Source organism: Trematomus bernacchii, unplaced genomic scaffold (assembly GCF_902827165.1).
Source record: "Trematomus bernacchii unplaced genomic scaffold, fTreBer1.1, whole genome shotgun sequence".
In the NCBI taxonomy this organism is placed as follows: Eukaryota; Metazoa; Chordata; class Actinopteri; order Perciformes; family Nototheniidae; genus Trematomus; species Trematomus bernacchii.
The window spans coordinates 275,001-284,717 of NW_022987642.1; the positions used below are offsets into that span (position 1 = coordinate 275,001).

The 9,717-nt window shown below is 40.5% G+C and overlaps 1 protein-coding gene across 1 annotated transcript in view; it reads left to right on the forward strand.

The window, feature by feature from the left end:
- LOC117485200 (thyrotropin-releasing hormone-degrading ectoenzyme-like) overlaps window positions 1-4,541 on the forward strand; it is a 178,938-nt gene extending 174,397 nt beyond the window's left edge. The window contains exon 20 of the mRNA XM_034133737.1: window positions 434-4,541. Within this exon, the coding sequence (XP_033989628.1) occupies window positions 434-586 (153 nt within the window). The 3' untranslated portion in view covers window positions 587-4,541. The remainder of the gene's footprint in view (window positions 1-433) is intronic.
- The last annotated feature ends 5,176 nt before the right edge of the window (window positions 4,542-9,717 follow it).

A 9,717-nucleotide genomic window follows, 5' to 3' on the forward strand; every position in this document is an offset into this window, starting at 1 on the left:
CCCTGCTTTAAAGGCTAAAAACCTAATTCAATGGTTTGTTGTTAGTTTCCTCAAACTCTATCATAATGCGGTTTGTAGTGATTTGTTTAGCCTCGTGGTAGCTTCACTATTTCTCTCTTTCTTTTCAGAGGTGTTTTTTTTCTGGTGTTCTAATAACTTTTCTGTCATCTCCTTCTCCTTCCTTCCTCTCCTCTCCTCTCTTCCTATCCTCTCTTCCTCTCCCTCTCCTCCTCTCCTCTCCTCTCTTCCTCTCCTCTCTTCCTCTCCTCTCTTCCTCTCCTCTCCTCTCTTCCTATCCTCTCTTCCTCTTCCTCTCATCTCTTCCTCTCCTCTCTTCCTCTCCTCTCTTCCTCTCCTCCTCTCCTCTCCTCTCTTCCTATCCTCTCCTCCTCTCCTCTCCTCCTCTCTTCCTCTCCTCTCTTCCTCTCCTCAGTTGAAGGACTTCATCCAGGCCAATAACCTGGGGGCGGGGCCTGCGATGCCTCGTTCTCTGGAGATCGTGGAGGGAAACGTCCGCTGGCACCGCCTCCACAGACGGCATTTCTTCCAGTGGCTTCGCAAATCTCCCAACTCTAACCTCGGCTAACGCTTCACCAGCTAGCTAGAGTGAAGCGACTGCTAGCTTCCTGTTAGCACACTGCTAGCTTACAGACGAGGCAGTCGGATAGAAAAACTGGACGAAGAGACGAAGAGAGACATGGACTTGACTGGCTGTTCTGTTTTTAAGAAACTGGTTTGCAAAGGTTTTATTTCAGATGTCATTTTTCAAAGCTGCTAGCTAGTTAGCAGTCACTGATTCAGTCATCGCTAGCTAGCAATTAGCCTTCAAATCCCCCAAGGACAAAGAGAGAGGAATCTGCTGTCAGACTAACAACAACAACAAAGTCCTGAATTTAAACCAAAACCAACAGTTTAACAAACTTTTAATATTACAAATCAAACATTGCAGTATGTATACCCTACGTTTAAATATAAACACGTTTGAAAGACCCTAAATTGCCAATACACAACACATACGATAAGAAAACTCTTTAAAACTGGCCAAACTGGAATAGTTGATAACAATGGATGAAGTTAGATGTTTGTTTTTTTTAGGTGAACCAACTTTGACATAGTCCTGAAATCAGCCCAAACCTCCCAACTCTTCCCTCGGCTAACGCTTCACCAGCTTGCTAGAGTGAAGCGACTGCTAACTTCCTGTTAGCACACTGCTAGCTTACAGACGAGGCAGTCGGATAGAAATACTGGACGAACAGACATCAACTTGACTGGTTGTTCAGCTGGTGTTGTTTTAAAGAAACCTTTTATTTCAGATGTCATTTTTCAAAGCTGCTAGCTAGTTAGCAGTCACTGATTCAGTCATCGCTAGCTAGCAATTAGCCTTCAAAACCCCCCAAGACTTAAGTGGGACAAAGAGAGAGGAATGTGCTGTCAGACTAACAACTGAAAGTCCTGAATTTAAAACTAAACTGACTATTTGACAAACAGTTTAACAGACTTTTAATATTACAAATCAAACAGCGCAGTATATTTACCCTACGCTGAGATATAACCCATTTTAAAGACCCTAGCACAACAAACTTTGACTGCAAAACCCCAAATTGCCATTACACAACAAATATGATAAGAAAACTCTTGAAAATTGGCCAAACTGGATAGCAGTAGTTAACAATGGCTGGTATTGTTGCCTATTGACTTAAAACGCAAACCATCTTGACATACATGAAGGTTAGAAGTATGTAATGCAAACTTACATGAAGTGTCTCCTTATTTTCATCTAAAGTAACAGACAGAGAATCAGCACTTTGGAAACAGGCCTGAAACAGAGGGGATTATGGGATGCTGCAATGATCTGTTTGGTGTTTCAGCCAATCAGAGACATGACTTGTATATATCTGAGATGAAAAACAGTATAATAGGGGACCTTTAAATTGGTTAACTAAAGATGTAGCTTGTATTTAGCTTGCTCTAATCCAGATTCCTCACTAACCAGAGACCTGACGGTAGAGATCCTTCCAGTGTGCGCCACATTAACCCAAAGGACATTAAAAGGCAGATTAAGCAGCAGCCGTCAGCCGCATGTCGATCACTGAACAAAGATGTAATTACCGCAACATGGACTCTGTGTCCTCTGATCGCAGCTCTCAGCGGACTCATTTAGGCTCATTAACTCCCCGGCAACATCCAAACTACTTTAGCTTTCATTTAAAGAGCAGCTTTGGGGGTTTTCTCAGCACCCTATTTTGAAAAATATCAGCAGGTTTGGTCAGCTTTGTTGCTTCTTTGAATATAAAAGCTCACAGAGAACGCAGCAGGGATGTTGTGTTAGGGGTGCAATTAAAAAAGGTTAAATTTAAAATAAGTAATCAAGGGTTCTCACATATAAGGGATAATGGGATGTAGGAACTGTGTAATGAAAAACAAACCTGACATTAATTAGAAATCTGCTAGAAGTTCGATCTAAAAAAACTGGAAATCCATCCTTTTTTTGTGGGATTTCCAGTTTACTTTCTGCTGTGTGTCAGAAATTGCTATTTCTTTTAAATTGTACATTTTGCAGTCCATTTATAGTCCAGAAAATGAATGATGTAAATGTGGTCAAAACAGTTTGTTCTCTAGACTCTAAAGTCCCAATTTTACAAAGTAATTAATGTCCCTAGAAAGTATTTATTTTACATGTGCAATTCAGACAAAAGAAAGTAAGTTCATGGCACTAAAAACCAATAGGGAAAGTTTTAAAAAGTTTGCCCAATCCCAACCCGTCTGAGATCTGTCAGCCAAAGAAAGTGTTCATTATTTCGTGAAATTTGAATTCCAGAAAAGCGTCAAACGTCATATTTCTGCTGACATTAAAATGTTTTCTAGCACTTACAAAGCCCTGAATGATGTAAATGTGGCCAAAACAGTTTGTTCTCTAGACTCTAAAGTCCCAATTTTACAACGTAATTAATGTCCCTAGAAAGTATATATTTTACATGTGCAATTCAGACAAAAGAAAGGGAGTTCAAGGCACTAAAAACCAATAGGGAAAGTTTTAAAAAGTTTGCCCAAACCCAACCCGTCGGACATCTGTCCGCCAAAGAACTTTAGTGAATTTGTCAAACCTGACAGAAAGTCCTAAGAGGGACTAAATGGATTTTAAAAAATGACAGATTGATGAGAATGAGCAAAGGATCTTAGTTTGGAAACCTGAAGAAAGTCAGAACTGACAGATACCGACTGACTGCAACTTTTGGAGATGACCAAATAAAAACTACAAAAGCACAAAACCATGTTGGACGAAGCACATCGGCCTCAAGCTGCTGAACACATACTCAACGGCTAGCTTCCATGTTGTCAAAGAAGTTAGTGGAGGAAAGACAAGACAGTTGAGATCCCGTTTAAGTGTCTTTGTATCCAGATGATGTTTTAAATGAAAGTGTTCATAGGGTAAAGGATTCAAGCCGATCCTCTGGACTTCACGGCTTGTAGGACACGAAGGACAGGGTTTTAAAAGATAACTGATTCTGAAGAGCAATGGATTTTGTCGTATCGAGTGATTGATATTGGAAATGCAAAGCCTGACGAACCTTTTCGAGGCTTTGAATTCTCGTTCTGACGGAGAATTCAAAAGACAACGCTGTTTCCCGAATGAAGAAATGATACTACGGATTCTTTGGCGAGATGGAAAATGGGGATTTTGCCGTGCGATAGATGCCACAACAGCACTTCAAGTTGAAAGAGTAAAATGGACTCTGCAGGGTGAAAACGTTTGGATATCTTCATCACCTTCTACATCTGAGGTGGAACGGATTCTAACGTTGGACTGAACTAACTGTGGATTCTTTGAAACGATGAACAGTACAACAAAAAATAGACTTCTCTCGGGGTCCAACTCCAAAGTCCAGATGCATCTTTGCAGAGTATTTAGAGGAAAAAAGGAATTGAAATGAATAAAATCCTCATGAACTTTTTTAAAAGTCTCGTGCGTTGAACCTCTTAGACTCGACTTTGGTGTTAATAATTGAGCCATATATGAATTAATGGGCCTGCCTGCTTCTATACACTGTGTGTCCAGTGGTGTGTGTGTCTGTGTGTGAGTGTGTGTGATGACGATGATGATGACGAAGGTAACAGCAGCAGTGCTTGCGGTCATGGTGATTTAAAACGATTGGTCTTACGATCAGGACGATGATCTGACGATGAAGGTTGAAAACGGTAACGATGATTGTTGATGATGTGAAAAAGCTAATCAGTATTATTTTTTGATTATTACGCTAAATATATTGTGCATTTTGTCGGGGAATATGTCAGACATAAAGCACACATGTACAAAAAACACTGTTAAACAAATATTATATAAAACAATTGAAATGTGATTTTAAGATGTTGGAGGAGATGTTGTTCATGATGATTATAATGATGATGATGATGATGAGAAGGACCAAAATGTGACGGGAACAGGAAGTTGCAGAGACGAGTTTAATTCTACTTCCTGTATGCACTGCTGTGGTTTCCTGTGTTTTCTGATTGGAAGATATTAAAATGGTATTTACCTTGTGTGTGTGATCCAGTCTGAGTCAATTAAAGGGGACCTATCATGCAAAATGCACTTTTTGATGTCTTCTATACATAAAGATGTGTCCCCGGTGTGTCAGGGAACTCACGCAGCGTCAGAAAATAAAACCCCCTCTCTTTTCCTCCGTACCCAAATCTCTAAAAACGGGGAACAACGGAGCTGATCCAGATTTGCGTCCGATATGACGTAATATCTGAAATGTGGACCCACGGCCCTATCAGAAACGTTGCTATCAGAAACAATGCCCGACTGTTTTGGACGTAATATGGTCGGTGTTTACATTAGCATCGCTAACACTCAGAGCTAACCTGTACTGGAGAGCATGTGTGTGAAGAATCAGGAAATAAAAAGGAACTCACCTTGTGGTATAACCGGCAAGAGAGAAAGCCTTTGAGCTCCATACTGTTTCAGAGAGAATCCTTGATAATCCATGATATGGCGTTTCATCACGGCAGCATTTAGTTTAGACGGTAGCTGCCGGGTCCCGCATGAGCTCAGACCCCTCCTCTTTAAAGCTTTATACCCCAAATCAGCACTTTAGAAACAGGAAGTGAAATAGAGGGATATGAGGCATGGCTAGAATGGGTGATCTGTTTGGTATTTTGAGCAAAACACTTCATAGACATGTTTTTTATATATTTGTATATATCTGAGACCTATGCTATTGCCTACAAATAGCATGATAGGTGACCTTTAACCTGTTACGCACGGCCCGCCCGGTACCGGGCGGAAAAACACGTTATTTGCAGGAAACAACGTCTAAGGAATGTTAATATTTAATAAACTATGAATGTTTTATATCCATGTAACGGGAAGAAACTCAGCTAACTGATCTTTTTAATTTTTTTTTCCAAATAAACCCCACAATGCTAGCACTCAGCCTCTGAATTATCCACGAGCGAAAAAAATTAACCTGAAACGGCACTTAAACTCACTCATAACTCCCTTATTACTTATCCTAGATGCACAGCCAACCACTCGTTTTTGGTGTCCTTGAGACACTGAATCTAACGGTGCCCTCCTCAACACTCAGTGATAAACATTTGCGACGCTATAAATGAAAGCGTACATCATAACATGTGGAGCTAGGTAGCTAGAAACGCTAACATGGCTTACCTTGGTCAAAACTGGTCTTCAATGGCATTCAAACGATAAAAAAACGATACTGCAGTTAATCCATAGGTTCATCCTATGTATCTGTGCCTTCTTTGAAATGATTTCTGATAATCCATAAGCAATAAAACTGCTTTTTAATTTCCAAACTCCAGAAGGACAAAATCTGCAAAAATAGTTTCATTTCTAGACGCGTAGCCCCCACCTTTTCTCTTCACAATGAGTGTGTGTGTGGGCCTCCCCCTTCGATTCTATTGGCTCTAACGGTCAGAAAGGTGTGTCAACGATCCCAATCGAGCAAGGGGGGCCAGAGATATGTCAAATCCACCCAAATGACCCCAGAAGTGGGGGTTTTTGGCTAAATCTCTCTAAAAAGGTCAAATTTCACTTGTTTTGCATCAATCTTGATACAGGGTACTTATTATATGTTGTACTTTGGATTCCTAAAGCTTTTAGTCTACTAACCCATCATCCAAGGGTAGTTTTCACTATCTGTAAAAAATAATTTTTGGACGGACACTATAATTTACAGTTTTTTTACTATGTAAAATCTGAATTTTCTTTAAAATAAAAAACATTTATATTGATTCTGACACTTCTACATCCAACTCACAGGTTTATCATTACTTTGAGAAAAGAAATTATTCATATAACCCTTTTAGAAGTTAAGTTGTAGTCATTTGTTTTGGGAATGTCATTTTCGAGCCTGAAACATGAAAAACAGGCTCGGTGCTTAACAGGTTAAGGAACAATTCAAGGAGGTTTCATACTGAATTATTTAGTATTATTAAGTAGAAATAAGTGGACCTTGAATTCCTGACTTTAAATAATTGTGAATTTGTCTTTTTGATTATGAATCCTTATGGTTTCAAGATTTAAAAAAAAAAGCTTTTTAATGAGTTTCTGACAGCTATTATTTAATGTATTTTTCATAATGGTTCCTCCAATCTCTGTATTAACCAATAACTAACAAACAAGTGCAAAGCTGGAACATGTCACTGCCAAATTTGCCTCAAACAGAAACTTCCCTTTACACTAAAAATACTTTAAACTAACTTTAGACTCGGAAAAACAACCCATTAGCTTTGATGCTAATGTCCACTTTTGTGTTGGAGATGACTTTATTTTTCATTCACAGCTGCTGGAAATCGCTGTCTGACCTTTTTTTGTAAGCTTTATTTTCAACATTTCTACTCCCCTGCTGGTGACAACCCTCCAGAGACACTTCTTACTTCCTTTTAATAATAACAAAGCTAATTTAAAAATCACTTTGATGCTATTTTTAGATGCACAAAGGCATGGTTAATGTTTGGACTTTGTCATAGCAAGTATTAGCTTTGTTGGAACAAGTAGTAGTTGTTTTAAAGTTAGTATTATAGATTATATGAGTCTGATATTTTCCCAGTTGGCATACAACAAAGTCAGATGGAACATTTCTCCAAAAGTATGTCACAACAAACCACATCTGGCAGGTGTTTCATTATTTAACTTTAGCGAAAAAACATATGAGCAGATTGTCAAATGGGAATCAAACCAGCGACCTCCAGAGGTGTGTGTGTGTGTGTGTGTGTGTGTGTGTGTGTGTGTGTGTGTGTGTGTGTGTGTGTGTGTGTGTGTGTGTGTGTGTGTGTGTGTGTGTGTGTGTGTGTGTGTGTGTGTGTGTGTGTGTGTGTGTGTGTGTGTGTGTGTGTGTGTGTGTGTGTGTGTGTGTCACCTCTCAGTGATGAACGACTCCAGTGTTTACCCCACAGCATCATGGGAAATTACACAGCGTGGATACACACTGAGAGTTGTGTGTGTGATTAATGGCACTGGGTGTGGAAGTGACAGAGAGGAATGAGCTAAACAGATGATAGAGAGCGAGGAAGAGGAGCACTTTGTTGTTTTATGAATGGAATAGAGACCGAGTCGCTCCGCCAGTTTAGCCCAAAACCAAATTGAATCTGTCGGTTTGTCTCGGGGAAAACGCAGAGTTCATAACCGAGACAAAGAGCTGCTGGAAGGAGAGGAGGATGTAACCAGGTTTATGGATTACATTTAACGGGATTACTTCATCAGGATTCCATTACAGTCACATGAAGAAATCAGATTACTGTCACTTTTCTCAAATATGGGGATAATTAGCAGAATATCAAAGTTAGTAAAAACCTAAAAAGAGCATATAGTGTTTGTTGTAAAAGAATCAGATGTTATCTCTTCTCTAAAATCCTCTTTTTCATGTCTTTTATACATCATGTGTCCCCTCTGTGTTCAGAGACTCTGAGGCCCAATCCCAAACCACCCCCTACCCCCTACCCCCTACCCCTACACACTACACCTCCGTTTGCGCGTTCGCACGGAGGGTCCGCCACATTAAGTGCTGTTCCAAACCAACGAGTGTGGAGCGGTGTGGAGGGGGAGTGGGCTATCAAGCCATCAAACAGCGAGTCTGCATCGGTGCTGACTTGAGACCGGTCTCTACCTGACCGGAGTCACGCTGTGTGTGTCCGTCAGGAAACACGCTGTTTACAAACAGTTCCTGCAAACATCCACTGATAAACTGCCATGTTAGCAACCTCATGATAACCTCATATTTTTTAACACAATTAAAGATGTTTGGAGTTTTATTTCAGTTATTAATTTACATTTTTTGTCAAAGAGATGCTGATTTGAAAGCTGTTACATACAGTTACGGCATTTCCTGTTTCTGCCGGAGAGAGGGGAGTTCGTCCCAAAGCTTGCCGCTGTATTTACTCCCTCCATCTGACAGGAGGAGCCTCGTTCAGCTGCGAGTGGCTCTCCACGGAGTTCACTCCGTCAAGGAGGGGGAGTGTGTAGGGGTAGGGTGTAGGGGTAGTGTGTAGGGTGTAGGGTGAGTGTGTAGGGGTAGTGTGTAGGGGGAGTGTGTAGGGGTAGGGTGAGTGTGTAGGGTGTAGGGGGAGTGTGTAGGGTGTAGGGGGAGTGTGTAGGGGTAGGGTGTAGGGGTAGGGTGTAGGGGTAGGGTGTAGGGGTAGTGTGTAGGGCGTGGTTTGGGATTGGGCCTAAAAGTCTCAGGAACAAAGACCCCCTCTCTTTCTGTATATATCTGAGACCTGTAATATATTGATGGAAAAGAGTATAATAGGGGACCTTTAAAGTGTGAATCGATACGCCTACTGCCTGGATCAGCTTTAATTCACTTTCTTTGCTTCATTTGTTCTGGTTTTAATTCAGCAGGTGAACCTCTATGTTCATTAAATAGTGTGTGTGAGCTCCACTGTGTGTTTTTAACTAAAACAGAGCATTTTCTGTCAGCTCAGATTCTATTCGTGCTTTTTAGACACAGAAGCTGTGATTGTGGTTGCTCGAAGCAGTCAACCCAATACTTTTTAACAAGACATATGTCCAATTACAAGTTGCAAGTACAATATGTACAGCTTTTTCTTGCTTTGCACCATTATTCTATATATTCTCTTATGTTTGTAACCCTGGTTATTCTTGTTCTGCAGCAACATTTACATCCCCTTAAATTACTTTGCTTTAAATGGTTAATTAAGGTCTCCCTGTTCACATGCAGTATTATTAAGAATTAATGCACATTAAAAACAGTTTTTTTTCACTTAAAGTGGACCTATCATGCTATATTTGAATAATATAGTGTAGGACCATACCTATATAAGGCATATTTATACTTTTTTTTTTTCAAAATACCAAACAGATCATGCATTTTAGCCATGCCTCATTTCGCTCAATTTGCACTTTTTTACCCGTTTTAGCAAGGGCTGATTCAGTGAGAACAGCACCACCTACTGGCCTGGCATATGTACTACAGCGTCTCCAGCGCTTTCGAACGGCAATGGCCGTGGCTGTCTCCTCCTGATTGGTGGAGTTGGCCCAATAGCCGTATCGCCACCGTCCTGACGTCAGGACAGTGTTCAAATCTGGATCAGTTTTTATCAGATCCGTTGCAGCCCCTTTTTTAGAGATTTGGGTATGGAGGAAAATAGAGAGGGTTGTGTTTTCTGACACTTGGTGAGTTCCCTGGAACACCGGGGACACATATTCATGTAGAAAAGACGTACACAAGT